The sequence below is a fragment of the Phocoena sinus genome, chromosome 3 (assembly GCF_008692025.1).
Source record: "Phocoena sinus isolate mPhoSin1 chromosome 3, mPhoSin1.pri, whole genome shotgun sequence".
Lineage (NCBI taxonomy): Eukaryota > Metazoa > Chordata > Mammalia > Artiodactyla > Phocoenidae > Phocoena > Phocoena sinus.
The window spans coordinates 69,262,559-69,284,014 of record NC_045765.1 but is presented as its reverse complement, the minus strand read 5'-3'; the positions used below and the strand labels follow the sequence as shown (position 1 = coordinate 69,284,014).

General features: G+C 44.8%; 1 protein-coding gene across 2 annotated transcripts in view; it reads right to left on the bottom strand.

Annotated features, from left to right (window-relative positions):
* Window positions 1-359: 359 nt before the first annotated feature.
* Window positions 360-21,456, bottom strand: part of ZNF608 (zinc finger protein 608) — a 105,271-nt gene continuing 84,174 nt past the window's right edge. Inside the window, exons 4-10 of one of the 2 annotated variants that reach the window (XR_004349257.1) lie at window positions 11,228-11,315; window positions 8,261-10,715; window positions 6,161-6,578; window positions 5,397-5,569; window positions 3,880-4,033; window positions 1,597-2,015; window positions 360-1,369 (exon numbers count right to left, since the gene is read on the bottom strand). Coding sequence is in view for 1 of the 2 variants with exons in the window: in XM_032627319.1 (XP_032483210.1) it covers window positions 1,363-1,369; window positions 1,934-2,015; window positions 3,880-4,033; window positions 5,397-5,569; window positions 6,161-6,578; window positions 8,261-10,715; window positions 11,228-11,315 (3,377 nt within the window). In the remaining variant the exon portion in view is untranslated. The remainder of the gene's footprint in view (window positions 1,370-1,596; window positions 2,016-3,879; window positions 4,034-5,396; window positions 5,570-6,160; window positions 6,579-8,260; window positions 10,716-11,227; window positions 11,316-21,456) is intronic. The other variant, XM_032627319.1, reaches the window with a different exon arrangement.

Genomic DNA, 21,456 nt, shown 5'->3' with positions numbered 1-21,456 from the left:
AACATATGCTAGTAAAACAATTTAATGACAAGTCAAGTTTTCACACATTTTACCTACTGTCCACACGTCACAAGCCTGACATCTTTGGAATATCATTCCATACCACAGAAACCTGTATGTATCAATTTGTAGTGATATTATACTCTGTATTTGAGTAAATACCCAATAAAGATACATATATCCGCTGGATTCAATCCACTTATTTGGTTGTTAAACCTGGGTGTCATATAAGAAAAGTCAGTATTTCTGTACTGTATCTTATGCAATGGACATTCATAATATTAAGGAACCTTTCTTTGGGAATTAGAAATACTATCAGCCAGCTAGAAATAACATGAGACAGACAAGAAGCCATTATATATATTAAAAAAAAAAAACCTTTTTAATTCTGATTGCCAAATTATTTAAGGCAGGTATAAAAAAGGAAAGCATTCAATATACATCTTACATAAAATAAACTAGATTACAGCATAAAACAAGTAACCAGGCAATGGCGTTAAAGTCTCTCTCTTCTAAAACTGGATAATTGTAAACATTAAAAAAAAAAAAAAAAAAAAAGGACTGCAGGACTATTCAAGTAATAGAACAATCACAGATGTCTCTGGTATGCAGGCTATTGGGTTATTTGCCATTCAAGATTATCAAAAATGACACCTCATTATTCACAGATGCTCATTATTTCCCCGTTTTCATCTTTACATTATATACAACACAGTTTTTGTGGTACTGGCAACCCCATGCCTTCCAAAAGTATTTTTCCCACAATACACAAGTACAAACAGTGACCACAGGAACATTTTACACTGATGCATCTTAACAGAGCCACCAAACAGACATCTAAATTGTACCCAAGTGTCGTCATCACAGTTAGCCTTTCTGAGGGGCTTACGGGAAATATATGAAGGATACGCAAGGTTCAGGCACACTGATACATAACATTATTTATTTACAATTGAAAAGCAAAAGGAAAAGAAAGTAAGCAGCCTTCCGTGGCTAACACTTCTCAATTTGACAAGCACATCTTTTATCTCCTTTACTGAGCAGTTTGCGACCCGGCAGCAGACCCTGTGTGTGCGAGCCTGGTTACTGATACAAAAAGTATAGAATATATATGTGTGTGTGTGTGTGTGCGTGTGCGTGTGTGTATATACATATATGTATACGTATATATATATATATAAAACAGAAGTTTAATTACAGCAACATTTGTTACTCTCTGATAAAATCTGTAATTTACAAAAATGAAATGACTGGTTTTTGCCTGCCATTAAGGCATTTCAAATTAACACCATGGAACTGATGTCTGTATAAAGCGCTTCTGCATGTGATCCAGTCACATGACAACGTACATTTCCAATCTTGTTATTCTCTGCAAGAGAAAAGAAAACCTTAGCAGAGCGGTTCCATCCACATTTGACACTGAAAATATGAAAACTGTAAGACCAACAGACATTTTAATTCTATTCAATCAATGGAACTCAATTCCATAGAAAGTGAATGAACACAAGGGTAATGACAGACAACGTGAAAAATAAATTATGTTCCTTTTTAACACAACTTGAGGGGTAATTGAAAATATCAAAGAACAAACATTACCTTTAGCACTATGGAAATACATTCCTCCATTTGCAACTTCATTTTTAAACATAATAAAACAAAGGGAGTCATGGTGAATTATTTTAACAAAGCAGTGAAGACAACCTAAGAAAGTTTCAACCGTTTAAGACACAGGTCAGTTCATCACTAACGTACATTACAGCTATAAGAATGGAATAGAAGTTGCATGTGAAGCTTAGTGGTAAAATACGCACATTCACTCCAATATCAAACCCTTAGGAGCTAAGTGTTTGGTCTAAAAAGCCTACACTTGCTTCCTCCCACCATTAAGATGTCTCTACCTAGAAAACTGATTCAAAACATAGAGGCTCTTTACCTTCTTTGTGCAGGAAACATTCCTGATGCAGATGCCTGGGCAGCCACCTGCTGAGAGGCAACGAGGGCAGCAGAGGTCAAGCCTAATGGGGAAAAAATGCAGGGTTTCTGTGACTTTCAGAAATGTAAAAGTAGATGCAGGCCCAATGGTGAAAGGCTGCAGACCCCGTGAGTAGCCATCTGTCCTTTCAACACACACACGTGAAATGTTTCATGCATCGAGGACAGACTACAAACTGCTCGGTCTAACCAGTACCCACCCCTTCATTGAATACTCGGCGGTTTTCTTAATAGCTATTCAAAGTGAATACAGCCTTCCATCTCTCTGGCTCTGCGTGGTGCTAAATGGTTTGCACGCATTCGTGAATAGGAAGCTCAGGAGGAATGACAGGTACCAGGTAACAACAGGAATCAAGAGTCACAGTGAATTATAGAAGCGACACTCTATTTGCTTAGAATACAATACTTTCATAATAACTTTTACCACTTTAACGTTTTCCCCAGTGATTGAACACCAATGTATCCCATAAGGTACATGGAATCACTGAATTGAACTTAGAAATAGTCTTAACTTTTACCCTGCAAGAGAAAGGGAGCAGTAAGAGAATGTAATAGCTCCAAATGACAAGAAGTTGCCTAACAGAAAATTCTTTAGAAAACCATCCCGGAAAAAAATAGAGGAAACAAATGTAAACTTCGGGAAGATGACTCTCTCCTTCTATGTCCTCTATGGTCTCTTTTAACACCACTATTTGACACCAAGTAACATGAGCTGAATAAATTAAAATGACCCCTTCACGTGGGGATAGCGCTTCCTACTTTTGGAAGTACCTTCAAACATATTATTGTTTGTTATTATTGTTTTCAGACAGCAGAGTAAGAGGCAACTTGGCAAGCACTGCAGACCAAATTGTGTCCTTCCAAAATTCCTGTGTGGAAGCCTTAACCCCCCCCCCCCCAATGTGACTGTGTTTGGAGATAGGACCTATAAGGAGGTAATTAAGGTTAAATGAGGTCCTATAGGTAGGGCCCTGAACCAACAGGATTAGTGTCCCTATAAGAAGAGATACGAGAGAGTAACTCTCTTCCCTGTCCCGGCCCCCCAGCTCTCCCCATTCACAAAGAGGTCACAGGAGCACACAGCAAGACGGCGTCCGTCCACAAGCTGTGAGGAGAGCTCTCACCAGAAACCAACCATGCTGGCATCCTGATCTCAGACTATAAGCCTCCAGAACTATGAACAGAAATACATTTCTGTTGTTTAAAGCCATAAAAACTGTGGTATTTTGTTATGACAGCCAAAGCTAAGACAGCAAGATCCTAGCAAGTGATCTGCTGGTAAAGACGGTGCCACTCCCCCGCCCCTGCCATGAGGTGACAGAGCTAGGACAAATGCTCAACTAAAACATCACAAACTGAAGGTTCCTCACGTCAGTTGCTGTGACTCTTTAAAAATGTTTCTCCTCTTTACTGAAAGAGTCCCAGGAGTGAAGGGCTGGAAGAGTCCCTGGATTAGGTTATAAAAAATGTTGAGCTTGATTACATGACTCCCATTACTTCCACGGGAAAAAGAGCAATTTCAAGGCCTGCAGAGATCAGGGCTGGTCGTTTCACCAAAGCCTCCCACCAACCCTCCGTCTGCCACAATTTCCCCGCAGCAGCTATCTGATCTTCTGATTGTTATATTCAGTGCCCCAGACACTGGCCACCACACTGGCCACATCAACAAGCGACAATTATTAAGTGGTAGCCATTTCACTTCCTAACAGAACACAGAGATGTGGGAATAGCCTTAGTTGTGTCCCAAGGAAATACCAGGAAAGAAGTCTTCAAAACCCTCCCCGGAGTTAATTCACTCAAAGCTCAACCTTTTCATTTGAAGGCAGTTTTGGCAACGGTTTTCCAAAGCAGGATGAACAGAGGCACAGGTAAGACAGAGCTGCTGACCTTGGAAAGGGTCATATTGCCCAGGGATGAGTGGGTACCCCATGCCCACATGGGTGTGGTGGTGTGTATGCAGGTGCCGCTGGCCGAAGGGGGAGTGGCGGTCCCTCTCCCTCTCCGCTTCCCGCTCTCGCTCAGCTGAAGCCTTTTCCACAGGCTGCAACAGAAAAGAGAGAGATTCCCCCCTTAATCCTCTGAACAATCCGGAGGAGCGTAGGAAACCACCTCGCGCCCTTTGGCAACAGGTGCTAACGATTAAAAAGTAAATACACAGACACTTAAAATTCTTTATCAATGGAAGATCATTTCAAAAGACATGCACTAGTTTCAACTGGAATTGAGCCAACACTAAAGTACTGCTCCCTGCCAAAGCAGCATCAATGTTTTCCTCAAATGATTGAAATAAGAGGACCTCTCTCATCTCACTCATACTTGCAGGTTTAGAATCAACCCAATTTCTTCCTAGAAACAACTTGCACATGGGGATCAGGAGAAGAAGGAGTTGTAGAGATTTCTTTAAGGTCAAGTTTTCTGATTACTCTTCTATATTAATTACAATTTGCGAGGGGAATATATCTCACTATTTTAAGCCTACCTTTATACTTACCTCCATTGAGAACATACATCCTAATATTATACGTTAATATCAAGCAAAGCAAATCATTGCCCTACGCCTCCAGAAGTATTCCAAACTCTCTCAATCTCTGAACACTCAGACGAGCTCCAGTTCTCCCAAATCATACTTTGGTTAAGGATCTTGGGTTTCCGAGACATTTTTACCCACTAGAACTTAACCACTCTTTCGCTAAAGTTCTTTTTCTTACTTGAAAACAATCTTCGCACTAGAAGGAGTACTCTTAGGAAAGGAGTCACGAATCATCTTTCCCGGTTTCTTTACAGAGTCTCAGGTAGGCACACTCAGACACACATTACAATGCCCATACTTTAATTTATTCCGAACTTCTCTTTTCTAGGCAAGAACTACCACATCCTTTGTATTTTCTCTCTTCCCAACAGTCTCTAGGACTAGCAATTGCACTTTTCTGGGGGAGGTGGGTGCGTGGGAGTGGAGCCGTCTTTCACAAAGACACACATCTGAATCACTTCCGCAGAGTTACAGGGATGTGTGGAGGAGTCAAGGTCAGAGCAGAACAGAGACAGCCACCACTCCTTAGCCAAGTGACTCACTCTGGCACACGAGTGCAACACAAATATTTCGCGCCCAAGGTTGGTTCCTATGAATTTAAATGTCCGGCTAACAAGCATCCTCCTGGGTAAGCAAGGTATAGATTTTCCAACAGAAAAGACTGCTGCTACCTTACACGCTTTCACAATTTTTCCCCCATGTATGAAAGCATCTTATTTTTGAACACGCCATTCTTTTCATATTAGACTAAAACGGCACCCTGAAATCACAGCTGGGCTCCAAAACCATTAATATTTCAAGACTGTTCTCTAGCTTGTCTGCTTTTCTCCCCCTGAAACATAGTACTTGTTAGTGATGACAAAAGGAGGCATACAGCAGGAGACTTGCTGCGGTACTGGCTGGCGTGCTGGTGGAGCAAATCCAGTGCTTTCGATTCAGTGGTTGTTTTCGTGGTGATGCTAGGGCTGGTATTGACCTTCTCTGCCTCTTCTCTCCCTGACATCTTCCCGTAAACAGGGTAATGAAATCCTGGCGAGAGATAGGCCCCTGCAGATACACAACAAATGCCACATCAAGTTACAGACGACATCTTAAAAAAAAAAAAACAAAAAACAAACACCATTTGGATGACATGAATTTGGGACAAGAGTCGGAGATCTTAAAGTAGGGAATATTGCATTAAGAATGGGCTACGTCATCGTTAAGCTGTATCTAGGTTCTCCGATTCTCTTCTCCCAGTTAATGCATCCTGATGATCAGAGGTTTCTAAAAAGAAATGAGCTTCCAGCCATTTCATATGTTTATGTGTCCGTTTAACTCCAAGGAATAGTAACTGTTATGATTATGACAGTAAGTGCTCAGAATATTTTCCTAGGCCATAAAGTATCTGTCAGTCTAATGGCTGCAGCAGACCATCAGAGCCTATGGAAACTAGAGCTAAGGACTCTTGACATTTTGTCTAAAAAATGAAAAATCTTCCATGAAATCCATTTCATCTTTGGGACTTCTTTAAGTAGCATTAAATACAAGCCAAACAAAGGTCACTCTTGAAGCATCTAATTTATCCTGAGTTTTAAAAGAGCTAGTATTTGAACACAGCCTCTTCCCTCCAATACAGTGAGAACCCGTGACACGTACCAGGGTAACTGTGCATTAGGACGGGAGAAACAGCCCGGTATGCAGGGTGGCTGGGGTCATACATCTGCGGGTAAGGGTAAGCATGCAAGTACTGTATGTAGGACTGATGCTGACTCATGGGGGAGGAGACGGCCACTCTGGCTCCCCGAGAGTCCTTCCAGTTCACGGGAGTCTTGCGATCATCGTTTTTCAGCTTGTTCTCATCCAAGGATTGAGAATCAGGACGCTTGGCCTCTTTGGGCTCCTCTTTGATGCTCGTTAACGATACGGGAAGGCTGGGCACACCACCCTCTTTGTTGGGGGTTTTCCTGGGACTATCCTCTTTTAGTTTCTTTTCTCTATCGAGTTCTTCTGACTTTTGCGGGTCTAGGTATTTGGGTTGGTATACATAATGATGCCATGTCCTTGAATCTGGATCCTGATTTTGGAAGAAAAAAAAAAAAAAAAAAGACTTGTTTCAAAATTTCAATTTTCAAGAAAAACTCATTCATCACCATGACAGCACGGTTACTATTACTTCTAAGTGAACATTTATTTACATGCTCGCACTGTGCAACGAGCTTTACCGCCTCCTCTTAACAGAGGAATAATGTCTGAGGTAGGCATCATGAATGATCCCTTTTACAGAAGACAAAAGCTAAGTTTTTCAAGCTCAAGTAATTATCAGGGTCACACCGCTGCCCAGTTCGTGGAGCTTGAGCTTCAAAACTTAGCTCCGCTGGAATTCAGAGCTGGGCTGTTAAGGTCAATTTAACATTAGGTAACATCCTCAGGCATATTTAATCTAACCTCGTTTTCCTTTTAACATCTCACACAGGTAAAAAGAATTCAGAAAACTCAAGCTGATAACAATGTCTTACTTACTAAGTAAGTTTTACTACAGTTTAAGTAATTATTATATCAGTTTACATCATTTCGAGGGGAAAACTCTTGGTTTCCTAATACATTTTCTCCACCTACTGCAGCTGAGGCTTACTATAACTGCATCACGTCTCATTATGTGCTAACGTCTTAATCAAAACAAAATTAAAAATTAACAGGACACATTATGGCTTTTCTACCAGGAAACAAAGGCATCCATAAATCTCCCAAATTGTATAGTTCTAACGCAGCCCTGTGAAGTCACAGCTTGATTCGAGCCTCCGGAAATGGGGAAACTGAGGGTCCTTAAATGGCCTTTGTGACCTGCCCATGCCACTCATGATATAAACCCACTGGGTATCTGGGGTTAAGGCCCAACTCTGGGACAGAAATGAGCATGAAGAAAGGATTCTGTTGCTCTGATTCACCAGGGACCTCTAAGCCCCCCTCCCTCTCAGTGGGGGCTGGGATGTTGGGAGATACCAGAATTCATACTCGTGGGACTGCAGCTGAGTCAGGACATCTGAATTGTGACAGAAAGTGCTGGCACATGTGTGGTTTCATGGTGACCGATTTTTCAGGTGTTGTCACATTTAACCTCAGACTGGCTGACCAGGGGGGGCTCTGGGGTGACTGCCTGAGGCCCATGCGCCCAGACTCCCCGCTCTCCTCACAAGCGAGAAGCTCTGAGCTCTGCTCTGGGGTCCTTAATGTAGAACGTAAAATGGAACTCTAGGCACCTCAAGACACCCCGAGTTTCATTAAAAAGATGAGTGGGAAACGTGAATTTAAGGTCCCCATCTTCATATGCCCAGAAGATGCCAAAATGAATTTGAAAATGTAAAGAACAAATTGCTTGAGTGCTCAGACTCAGAATCGCAGAGTTAAGACGAGAACTCAGCCACTATGGGGTAGAATTCCCTCACTCTGGACTCAGAAAGAAGTTAAGGGACCTCATCAGAGTCAGTTAGTTAACGGCAGGGAACATGAGTCTGCAAAGCACATGGCCAAGGTTCTTTTCACTACACAACATGACAAGGAAACAGTGAGCAATGTACATTTCAGAGGTACACAAGAACTCCCGAGAATTCATTTAAAGTATTTTTCAGGAGAAGAGGAATCCAGCCTAAGGAGCCCTTGGGTGGATTTCCTGTGAAGAACTCTTAACCAGATCAAGCCCAGCCATGTACCAGTCTCAGACTGCTCTCTCCCTGTGGGGACCACACTCCACAATCTTACTTGTTTAAATCTCGAGGTTGGGTCTACACCTGTCTGCTTCATAGAGTCCATGACAGATTTCATTTCTACAGCTTCCTTAATAAGCTGGTGGTTTTCCATCTGCTTAGCTTTGAAGCTGTCGGCCTGAAGCTGCTGCTGGTGATTGGAGAGAAGCTGTGATTTACCTGTCTCCTCAGATTTATTAGGCACTGACGGCCCTAGTTTAGAATGGTTTTTGTTAGGCTCCGGAGTAGAGGGAGCTTTTGAGATTGTGGCCGATGGCATGTTTTTCTGTTTACTGTCCTCTTTGCCCAGCTCTTTCAAGGGGAGCTCATTTTTCCTTTCACAGTCTCCTCTCCCAGTTTGGGCCATTTTCTGCTCTGCCAGCCTCTGGTCCTCATAGTACTTCTCATACTGCTGTCTATAGGCAGGGCTGGTGGCCATCAGAGATTTCTGGTCCATATAGAGCCCGTAGGCATACTGGCCATAATACAGTGACTGAGCCAGGGCCGGGTGTCTCTGCGTGATCACCGATTGGTGCTGAGGCTGTAAGGATGCAGAATTATGGTCCACTTTCTTGGCCTCGAGCTGCTCTGCCTTGTCTTTCTTATCTGCGTCTTCCTCAGACTCCTTCTTGATCTTCATTCCCTGCGCGCTCCCGCCGTTCCCAGCTACAGGGGCACCGACCTGCCCAGGGTGCATGTAACTCGGAGAATAATAAGGATCGTAGCCATGGTAATAGGGAGAGTGGGACTCTTTCATCTGAGATGATTGTGCTGTCGTTGAAGAATGCCCTTTTACAACACCGTCCTTACTGGAAAGGATATCTGACGGGGAACTGGCCTTTGACCTCACGCCCTCCGACCTGCTGTCAGAACCGCCGTCATCGGCAGCATCAGAGATGTCCGAGTAGGCAGGGCTGCTCGTCTTGGCTGCGGAACTCTCGGCCCCGTTCTGTGTCAGCACGTGCAGCGGGGCCACGGGCGCCTGCCCGTTCACCAAAGCGCTACACTCCATCCTCGAGGCACTCCCGATGGAAGGGCTGGGAGCGTTGTCGGTGAAAGTGTAAACCTTATCAGCCTCGGCTTTGATACTGGCCATCCGACTCTCCTGCGACTCGGACAGTCCGTTCGCCAGCCCTTCATTCTTGTTGAGGTGGTCCTTTAAAAAATGCCCGGATACATCTCTGCCAGCCCCCTTGGCGTCCTCTAGTTTGCCCAGCTTCGCATCCGTTTTCGGGCTCCCCGTCTCTTTCCCTTCTTTGTCCTTCAGCTTCCGCTTCTCCTTTTTCTTTTTGTCTTTGAGCGACACGAGAGCTGGGTTCACGGTGACGGGCTCCCCCATAATCGTGGGCTTTGGCTGAATGGGCTTTAACGGAGGACTCTTTGGTGTGGCCTGGACCGCCGTGGTTGTGAGGGAGGGCAGTCCGGGTATGGTCCCCGTGGTGGTGCCCGTAAAGGCTGCCGTGGGAATAGCGATTAGCTGTGGCGGCGTTGGGGCCGGAGCGGGGGCAATGGGCCGGGCACTTTTAAGTTTAGAGAGGTTTTTGTCCATTTTGCAACTGTTGGCTTTTTTGCCCTTTTCTTTCTCTCCCAAATTTTTCTTGTCGATTAAGCCTTCTGCTTCCAGTTTGGGCATTTCGGCAGCCAAACTGCCGTCTGCTGCCGAGCCGCTGTCTACGGTGGCCGTCATGTTGGAGATGACTGGAAGGTTGCTGAGGTCACTGTTGAGGCCCTTCTTTTTGCCGGAATTCTTCCCAGGCTTCGATCCGATAACAGAGCCCGGGCCATTGCTCATCAGCTCTCTCTTCCCCTTGGGAGTTCCGGGGGCGTTCCCCGAGCCAGGGGACACTGGCGCCTTCACCTGCTCGTAAGTCGATACACTTGTGCTTGGCTCGCTGCATTCCAGCGCCACGTTGCTCAAGGCCTCCTCACAGTCCGAGATCTTGCCCTCGCTGTCCGGTTCGAACTCCAGCTTGTTCTCTGGGTCTAAGTGGGCATGAGCCTGGTGGTACCTGAGGCCGTTGATGTGCTTGTACTTTTTGTTGCAGTTTGGGTGCGGACAATCAATCAACACCGGAGAAGAGCAGCCCTGGTCCAAAAAAGTCGTCTCTGGTTTCCCTTGAGGGGTGGTGGGAGTGCTTCTCGAATTTGTGCGGACACGCTTCCCGGGCTTACTGTCCTCGGAGCTGGAGTTCAGGTCTAGCTCCATCGGAGGCTTGTTTTTCCTTTTGTTGGTGGAGGAGGGGCTGGCTTTGATGTCCTCGGCAGCACAATTCGGGGGTGTCCTTCGCCCGCTGGCATTGAGGCTGCCCCGCCTCCCTTTCCCATTGGCCCCCCCTCTGTTCTTGTTCTGCAGCCCTCTGGACTCTGTGAAGCTGGCCTCCGAGCCCGGGGCAGCTGCGGTAGACCTCGCTCTTTTCCCTCGGCCCCGGCCCCCTCTCATCTCCAGGTCGCTGGTCGGTGACTCACAGAACCTAGGGAAGCAAGTAACAGATGTCAAAACGAGCATCCCCGAAGGAACCAAGTGAAATCACAAGGCACGCAATGCAGCAAAGAGCAGGCAACACCCCAGCAGCTTGAGGGCTGGGTCCAGATAAAGAAAAGTCACCCAGTTCTTCCACTGACAATTTCAACACCTGCGAAAGAACAGGCTACCAATGGCCTATGTTCTTCCTCAGAAAACCAGCTCGGGTAGCTAAGTTTCCAATCCAGTTCAAATTCCCATATTGAGAAAAATAAAACAAAGGAGAAAGAGAAGGGGCAGGAAGTGGTGATCTCCATACAAAAAACCCAGCATCTGCATTTTACTGTATTCAATCCTGAATTGCTCATTGCTCTTTTGCCTGGTTTCAATTACAAACTGACTTTTATGTATTATTAATCTCTCTCTGTAGTCTCCTTGCAAAGAGAGGATGGGGGAAGGAGAGGGGAAGAAGAGGAAGGAGGAGAGGAAAACAGAGCCTGAAATCAAAGGCTCCATGCCTACCTGGGAGGGGCCCAGTCGTGCTTGGTGCAGTCCAGTAAGGTCCCTACATAAGTTTTGTTCCTCCACGTGACATTGACCACTAGGACACCTGCAGGAGTGGGGAATGAAGATGGACCAAGGTTAGCACAAATTACCCTATTTCCAGTTCACTTATTATTACTGTTCTTTTTACCAGCAAAGCTCCATTCTCATTTGCTTTCAAAAGCTGTGGTTTGCATTCTTCCTCTTTCTGGTTTCAGTGACCTCAAGCAAAAACCCACAGGAAATCATGTGTGTGTGTTCACGAGCATACACGCGTGGTACAAAAGGGTAAGGGCTGCGTGTGAGAGTGTAATCAAGATACTGCTGACAGAAGGAAATGGTTTTTGCCATGTCCTGCTGTAAAACAGCAACACTCACCTCTTAATTTTTCTATTATTACACATAATTGCTTTCGTTTGGCAAGCGGCCAACAAAAACTAAGCCCCAGTTACCAGTGCTTAAACCAGAAGGTGACTGAAAGGGATCGGTTTTGCTTCCAATTCAGCAATATAAAATAACGGTGATTTTTATTTAGGAAAAAAACGATGCAAATGCACAAAAATAGGTCTGGGGGGGGGGGGGGGGGGAGCCGGAGCTTGGAGTTCAGATAGCAGACAATCAGCTATGATTTCTCTTTCCTAATCCTCCCCTCTCTGGCTTTGTGAGAGGAGAATCAGCCTTGGTATGGTATCTGTTTCACTGTTTGGTATTGTTTCATATTAAGGACTCCTAAAATAGCCCTCTTAAGAAAATAAATGTGCACAATAGGTTTGCTCTTGGGGTTATCTTTAGAATCAACTTTAGTAAGCATTTGCCACAGAGGATTAGGAAAAAAAAAAAAAACACAACCTCAAAACCAACAGGCTTGTTTCCTGCAAGCCATTCTGCTTTTCCCAACTGCTTTGCAGACAGACAATTTAATTCAGCACTGCATCTGTGAATTACTAAACTTAAGTGCACTTAGTTATACCAAATGTCACAGGGAAACAAAATATAACCTCCTCTTTATTTCTCTAGAGGATGAGTGCCATATTTTTTTTAAACTCACTCCTTTAAAGCATACAGTAAAAGGACCTAGATTTTGAGACATACATAAAATATTAGGGTAAAGAAATAAAGTATTTAAGTGTGTCTTAGTTTCTATAAAGCACCACTCCCCCTTCTTCCTTGGAAACACCAAGGGGCAATACTCAAAGTCTATTTCTAGCCGGTTTACTCGCTTGCTCACTGCCGTTTTGAATTCTGCAGAAAATCTGTACTGAACTCCTTTGTGGCAAGGAACACCTCACAATGTACATTTCCTTGGGAATGTCTTTAACAGCAGGTAAAATATTTACATCGTTGGGACTCAAATAGTGGGGAATAAAGGATTTCTTTCAAAAGGCCCAAAAAGAGATTTAAAAATTGTTTCCCATATGGTTCGTGTTACTATTACTTAGGTGACAGCTGAACTTAACTCACTATATCAGTGGGGGGCGGGGGGGGGGGGTTGAGGGGGAGTTAGCACGAAGCAAAGCAAGCATTTCCTCAAATCATAGTTGACTCCATTCTAATTCCTTCAGGGAAAAAAAAAATTAAAGCCATTGAGTATAAAAATTCTTATTGAGATGAGAATCGATGGTAATTAGGCATTTGGTCAAAATGTGCACAAGACGGAACAATTGGAGGAAAGGATTCTTTATGAGCACATCCCTTCAGGAAAAGGGAGGGGGTGGGAGACAAGGCGAAGGGGAAGACGAGCCGGTTTTCTCATCATCTGCTCTCTGGGGCACTGTGTGTGGTGTCAAAGACCTTTGCAGCTGCTTAAAATTCTTTAGCATGTCAGCTATATTTACAGTGCAGGAATCTATCTGTAGTGCCAGAAGGGTACTGCATTTTAGCTTTAGACTCAATAGGCTGAAACACCGCGTTCCAGAGTCCCCTGATGTAGCACAAATGTATAATTAAAATTGCTTGAAAGGAAACATGAAAGAAACAACAAACCCTCCATTCTTACAGTAATAAAATTAAAAACAGGAAAAGTCTGCACAGACACTTAACATTTGTCTGCAGTGAAAGGCTTTTGTTATTGCTTTTCCCCAAAGGGTTTCACGTTTCCAGCAAATGATGGCCGCGGATTGGCCGACGCCTGCTGGGAACGCCGGCGTCTGATTGGCTGAGCCGAGGGCGGCCGCCCGAACCAGCGAGGCAGCAGCCCGGGATAAAGGAGCATCGCCAGGGGAAGAGGCAGCCGCGGTGGCGGGCTCGCCACGAGGCGAGGGCGCGCTCCCTGAGCCGGGGCTCTCTTGGGGACAGAGGGCTGCCCAGCTCCGTAAATCAACGCGGGTTGATCCGTGTGTTGAAAGGCTACTGTCCGCGTGACCGTGCTGGCTTTCCCAGCACGACCCACACTGCGCAGCTCCACGCACACACATCACTCCAGCCGGCTCACAACCGTCAGCATCAAATTCCTGGTCTCGGAACAGGACAAAGGGAAACGTGGGGGCCGGAGAGAAGGACGGGATAATCATTATCATTCTTAAAAAAAAAAAAAAAAAAGTCTATTTTCAACTGCAAAGGGCCTCAATAAGTCAGCCTAATTTTCCTAGACTCCCTCTATATTTTAAAAAATGTTCAAAATAAATGCTCTACTCCCTGGAAGATTTTGAACAGTTTCTTAATTAAATACGTGTGCTTGGTCTATTTTTCTTTATATGCACAGTCCACAATGTCACGTAATATTTATGTCTGCCTAGAATTCACGTGTGAATACACGCACGCACATGTTTACGCAGCCAAATCTGCTCTGTATTGGAATGAAGGCTTAAGGAATGCTTCTCATGTAAACTACAAAGTGTACTGTTTCTTTGTCAGGAAGTCTATGTTTAGACAACATCCTATTGTGAGGGGCCAAGTACAAAGGTAATGTTTAGTTCTAAAAGATATAAACGGCTTATCATTCTGGAGTCACAGCATCTTGAACACTTTGTAACCCACGGCCATATAAAGCAGACTATACTTTTTTAAAGGCATAAAGGCCCAACATGAACATGAGTCCTTCAGAAGCCCAAATTTGAATTTTATAAACCTGGGCATGGTTACTTTTCTCACTTATCGTATATAAACTAAAAACAAATGTACATTCATTCCAAAAAGAGTTAATATTTCTCTAACTACACACTTATTCCTTCAAACATCTGGGCAATTTGCAAGGTACTGGGGACACTCTGTACAAGTCCTTTTCATCTTTATCTTCTCAGGTATCCCACCAGATTTATTATCTTCCCTTCCCACCCACAGACTGGGCATCATCTTTCTCAAAATGCTAATAATGCCTGCCCTGTAACACTTTAAATTTGAAAAATATCTTCAGATTATTACCAATAAAGTAAAAATAAAGCTGAAGAGAGCAACAGATGGTTTGCGTGTGCTTCCCCCACAGGGTTTTCTTCTTTGTATTAAGGGTATGTCTTAGATACTGGTACACAATCTAAGCTGCTGCCGCCACAAAGCATATTACCTACTGGACACTTAGTAAGAAGGTGGTCTGTATTCTATAACCTGAGCTCTTTCCTTACCTCTTTAAAAGCCAAAAGAGTCCTGAGATCCCATAAGGATTCCACATTCACAGTGTTCTCTTATCTCCTCTTGTCAATACTTCGCAGTTAAGTGTTCCCAGAGAGATGGTCAAGCCCATTAAGCATTTATTGTGCATCTACAGGGCATACAACACTAGGAAACTATCTGGTGCTACAGAATCAACCATGTTTTTTGCCTGTAACTCCATACAAACTCTATACTTTTAACGGTCTGCAAATCTGTAGCTGAACATAGGGATACCCCGTATTCCAGAAGTGGAAGTACGGTTTGCATATTACCCATACTAGACAGTAGGCCCCTTAATCCATCTCATTAAACTAGACCCAGGATGTGACTTTCATAGTAACCGCCCTGCCCACAGTCCCTGCTCAGAGGGTAGTCTCAGGTGACTAGGCTCCTACACCACTTAGCCTAACCCTGGCCTCCTCTGACTGTTCCAGTGATGGGCAACTGAAGCAGAGGTAACTAAACAAGGATGTGCTTTGGGAATCTGAGCTAGTGGTATAGAAGGGAAAGTTGATAATAAGAGTAGAAACCTGTAGGTCACAAGCTACTGAAGGGAGAGAGGACCATGATGGAGACAAGGATATAATAGCTATGAGACAGATGCCAATGGGTAGTGCAAGGCCCTCATATTTGTGTGTCCCTTTTCCTGCCTACTTCATCACTGATGGGGTAGAGGTGGGGCGGGGGGGGAAGGGCGGTGTCTCACCAGGACCCAGGACTGTCCTGATATTTTCCAGTCATCTTGTTAAAAAGTTGTCCCTGGGCTTCCCTGGTGGCGCAGTGGTTGAGAGTCCGCCTGCCGATACAGGGGACACGGGTTCGTGCCCCGGTCCGGGAAGATCCCACATGCCGCGGAGCGACTGGGCCCGTGAGCCATGGCCGCTGAGCCTGCGCGTCCGGAGCCTGTGCTCCGCAACAGGAGAGGCCACACAACAGTGAGAGGCCTGCGTACCGCAAAAAAAAAAAAAAAGTTGTCCCTGGTTCTGAACTACAATCTGTCTTTGAACACCTAGGTCCTGGCTGTGCCTTCTGATACCCTACAGACAGTCCACTTGACAGCCTTTCACCCACGCAAGGACAATGACCATGTCGATATTCCATTTGCCTCCAGTTGCCCTCTTTTTTTCCCTTCCAGCATAAACAAGTTTCTTCAACCATTCTTGATATCACACTTTTAATTGCCCTAGGAAAAAAAACCTTTAAAGATGGACTTGACCAAATCCCCAAGGAAAGTTCAGGTTTCTAATGAATTAGGACCAAGCAGAGACCAAGTCTAACGTTCTCTCTTCTATGAATCCTCTCCAGACACACAGACCATGCATACCGCCAGAAAACGGCCACTCCCTCCTGAGTCCCCACTATGCTCCATCCAAGTCCTCTCCCCAGTGGATGCTCCCCAGAATCCATGGTTTCCCTCTGAGTCCACAGCTAGACACTTTCTCAGCCTCCTCCCTACGTTAGACGTGCTCCTGTCCCTCAGTTCTATGAAAGGCAAGTGAACCGATAAGTGCCACTGCCAGGCCTGACCCAGAAGAATCTCCTGTGCACGTGCCTGAGACCTCTTCACCTTCCTGGCTCGCTGGCATGGAGACCAGAGTAACCCGGAAGGCCACAGAAGATGGCAGAGCCTCCTTCAGCTGGGACCCTATGACAAGGAGAACCCGCATCCAACAGCAAGACCGAATTCACTCCATTAGGTGAGCGGCGAATAAACTCTTACTGTTTGAACACTGCAGAGACTGTCTTAAACTACACAGTCCCTTTAAAACCTTACTCCACTCACATACACAAGAGGCCTGTCTCTTCCCACCTGACTCCACTCCTGGAAAACATGAGCACTGTCTGCGCCTACTGTACCTGTCGGCACAGTGCCCAGCACATGGAGGGAGTTCATTCGACTCCCAGGGGCTACTAGATGATGACTGAAGAAAATGGAGATGGGGATGCTACCCAGGGTCTTTCTTTTCACGATCACCGTACTTTTCCAATAAGCGTCGTCTCCCACTAGCTTCAAGATGATAGGAATTCTCCATGGAGAGATTTCGCTTTGAAGATGTTATAAATATGGTTTATGAATTACTGTTTCTGGGCTTTGTGAAGATGTTTCCTCAAGAACTCGGCAAATGCCTGATTTCCCAGCGGATCAGCCTAACTCTGTTTATAGTAGAGTTTACAGACTCTTTCAGAGTTTTTAAAGTGCCTCACCCCTGGGACAGAAGTCTTTTCGCCAAGCACTGCAAATGCCGAATTTGGAATCCGACATCTTTTTTTGACCCTCTTATTCACACTGCCACATCTGGATGGCCTGGGTGTGCACTTGTGCAGTAAACAGAAACCTCACTCCGGTAACACCGAAATGGAACCCATTTATGCCACGATCCTTTTTTTTTTTTTTTAAGTGTACACATTTCTTTCCTCCTTTCCATTTTTTTTTTCTAGTAGAAACATTAGTGACAATAGGAATGTCACAATATGCTATTTCCTGAGTACAGGATAAAGTTCAAGTATTTAGGATATCACATTACTGTCTTATTTTTATACAATGTGACTATTGTACAAGGTAGGATTTATCACCACTCCTCTGTACTGAACTCCCTCCTTCTAAAATTCTGTTGTGCCCAACACTGGTACTTTTTAAAAAGCTGAGTCTTGTCTAGTACCCTTGTTCATGTTTCTGGCTTCAGAGCTTCAAACCTTCAGATAGGTCTTTCTTCAAAGGACAAAGTTGAGTTTATAATCGTTGGGGGGAATTTTAAATTCACAACTGGGTTGTCAATGAAGTACCTGACAGCCAAAGAACAGAGGGACCTTCCTATTACCTCTGCCAAGGACGTATGGAGCACGAGGACCAGGAAAATAAGTGTTGTGACATGACCAGAAAATGCAGTATTTTTTTTTAAAAAAAGAGCTCTACTGCTGGGCTGAATGTTTGAAGAGTCACTTTAACCACATCCTGTAATCAAACCATCTGGAACACAGTGCTGCGATTAGTCACCCTGAACAGTGGGCTTTATCTGAACAAATAGTGTAGGCAATGGGGTTGGGAGATAGGGCAGTATTAACAAGGGGAAGTGTAATGAACACTTTATGCCCTAGTGTGCCGCCACCCCAGTCATAAACCCCAGAGACGCACTGCTCTGGTGTTAATGTCCTGCTTTATGAAAGCACAGTGAGCTTAAAGATTAAAGGAATGAAGGGCTAAAAATTGCTGGTTCAGATAGATGTTCTCTGTCGGCGGCTGGAAAATGCTGGCACCACGCTGTCTACGTTAATTATAACCTCTCCAATGACAGTTCAGCATTCCTAGTAGGGTTCGGTGTTATTTTCAGGACATTAGGAACAAGGTCCGTTTATGGGAGGACAGTTATGATTCTTTATTTGCCAGAGGTTAATCTGAACACTGAGACATTTCTTTCTGGTTCGTCTAAAGCCTTTCCATAAATAACAAGAAAAAATGTAAGACCTTAATTCAAATAAATGTGTTAAACCAATACCAAAAAGCAATGGCAAAAGGCTGTTGTAATCTACATTTTAAAAGATGATGTTCTTTCTTACTTGACTGTGCTTATCTCTTTCAAAAGTACATTTGATCACCGGGATAGAATCTATGGAAATCTTAAAACAAAACAAAAAACCTGAAAGGATCCCCCCCCCCCCCGCCAACAACAAATACATCGAATAAGCCCTAGAGGAGGGGGTGGGGGTGGGGAAACTTGGCTAAAAGAGGAGGGGGTGGGGGTGGGGAAACTTGGCTAAAAGAGGAGGGGGTGGGGGTGGGGAAACTTGGCTAAAGAAACCTTGTTTCCCCATGGGTCTTATGGTTTAATACACAAAAGAACAGAAAGCCACTTCCATCACTGTCACCTCCCCCGCAGCCTTTGTTCTGAGGCCTGATGAGCTGTATTGATTTGGGAAAATCATTGAGCTTCTTGGAAAACTAGACTCTCTCTTATTCACTGCCATCTATTTCTTTCCCGTGAAGACAGGTGGTCGATACCCAGTTGACTGGTCAGCGCAAAGAAGCTCTCGCTGCTTTTCTTTTCTCACTTCCCTAGAAACGTTACCCTTCCCCTCTTCTAGAAAATACAATGGCCTGTGAAGAAGTCTTGTGGGTAAAAAGGGGGAGCAGGAATAAGGCTCTTTTTGTAAGGCACCACCGGGAACACAGAAATGCTGTCCCACACATTTGCATGGGAGCCTGCACCATATATGTGGATGGTGACAGTATTTTCACTGACCAAGAATTACACAAGTTTCAGCCTTCATGAAAACTTTGATAGCCCAAGATATAATTTTAAAAAAATCAAAACCGATCACTAGAGCTCAAATAACATTTACTAAGAGATGCTTTACTTCTTTTAAATAATCAGTACTTAGGTTTTAGCAAGTTTCATAGTTCACAGGTGTCATTATAGACATTTCGGGGTATAGCCAGGCTGCGTCCAAAGCCCCCTCACTCCCCCCCCACCCCTGTGCTCCCAAGAAGATACTTTTCAGATTGTGATCCATCAGGGCCCAGACAGAACACAACAGGTAAAAGATAAAAGATGAAGGAGGGAGAGAGAAAGGAAAACACACAGTCTCTGAGACAGACATCTGGAGCAATTTAAATGCATTAACTGAACAGGTACCTGTGCAGAGTATATGTACACACGTAAACATTTGTACAAAGAGGTTTCATTTCTTGTCTTTGAAAGTCTCAGTAAGGTATCCTTGAGGCTTGATAAGCGACAGCACCACTCTGGTTTCCGGGGCAAAGTTCTAAACCTGAATTTTCTCCTCCTCCTTTGCAGGCAGGCATTAGTTTATGTGAAATCAGATGCACTTAGATGAATGATTTCTAGTGCTGGCAGGTTTCTCAGGCCCTCTCCTTTTTGGAGGTACAACTTCCTCGTTAGAGTGGGAGAATGATTTCTCATCCCCCCGCCCCCTTCTCTTTCTCCCTGGGAAGACGAGGGTTCAATGCCAACAGTAACAGAATGGACTCCCCTGTCCCAATCCAGTCTCACAAGCTTCAATTATTAGCTTGTTGGGAGATTATTTTTTCTTCCTTTAAATAAAAGCATTCCGAAGTTTGGGAAAGGTATCTGATAAGTATTTATTGAAGTAGGCCTGCAATCAGCCACGATAGCGATATGGTTGTTATTTTATTACCTCCTAACACATCGTTCCTTTAACAGGGTTATTTTAGGAGACAGCTAGGGGCCCTGGGCAGACAGCACGCAGCCAGCATGCCCCAGGAGGAGAGGGAAACAGCCTCTCTACGCTCCCACTTGCAGCTTCGCGGGCCACTGAAGATAAGCAACTGGAAGAATGCAGGCCTTTCAAATCATCAGGCCCAGTCGTTTCCTGCACTTAATATTAATTACAGGATCTTTTCAGCTCACAACGTCTGCATCCAGGATCTCCACAATGCTGTTTCTGCAACTTGAAAAACAGGTAAATAGAACAGCAAAACCAGGCCACAAATAAACTATACTGAAGGCAGAACCTTGCCCTCTACACCACTGCCCCTAAAAGAGAGTGTTCTTAGGGCTAAAAGGAGGAAGGAAGACGCAGGAAGCCATGAATTTGAAAGGTCATTTAACAGATACCTGCCCTGTCCCTGTTGCCTGCTGCAGGCTGCAGTCTGTTTCATGCCCAATGCTCCCCCGTGGCAGGAGCAGCAGAGGACGGGGCAAGAGGGGACGCAAAGTAATCGCTGGGATGAACGAAACGGAAAGATGCAAAGGAAATAAAATCTAAGACTGAAAACCCTCACACACTTGGGGAAGGGGGTAGGCTCGGAAAAGGGTTATGAAGGCATCAGTTCTCCCAATACCTCTCATCACCCGTCTTCCTCACAGACCTCTTGTAGATCAATCTCGGTGGGTGATTAGCAGTTTCAGATTTAAATGCTAGTGAACTGCTTGTCAGCATCTGCGTTAACACAACTAGAGATTTTAGGACCGCATTTTTAAAGTAATTTCTTACCATCCCCAGTCCTTGAGATACAAGGAGACAGTGGGAACCAACTGACAATTACGCTCATATCAAAAAGCTGCTACTGATGCGTGTATCTCCCTGGGACTGAAGAGCCAGGCTTCATATAAATTATGATGCTTTATTTAAAGCCAGAGCGCTTATTTGCTTTTGTGCCAGCTCTGGGCCCTTTTCATCTGCAGCTCTACTGGGCCCAGGAGAGCACACATTCCTACAGCTCTGCTGGCCACCAGCTGTGTCCCCGTAAATCATAAAACCTCTGAACAAGCCATTCTTTACAAAGGCCAACAGCATTTACTGGAAATGATCACTCTGCTGTTATTCCACTTGCTGAAATTTAAAATAGCAATTTACAACAGCAGCTGAAAAACAAGGAACTGCCTCTCTCAACCGTGTGTGTGTGTGTGTGTGTGTGTGTGTGTACGTCAACGGCAAGGCTCTGATGTATCTGGCACACAAAGGGGTGTTATTTTGTGTGTCCCCTAAGACTCACCGTCTTTGCACATCTAAAAAGGAAATGAGGAACGCGGACGTCAGAGAAGCCAGAGCCAGCCTCGCAACCTAAGGCAATGGGATAAGTGAGGTTTCTGTCACTGGGGACCCTCCCTGCTCTCACCTGGAGGTGGCCATGGCCAGCAGGC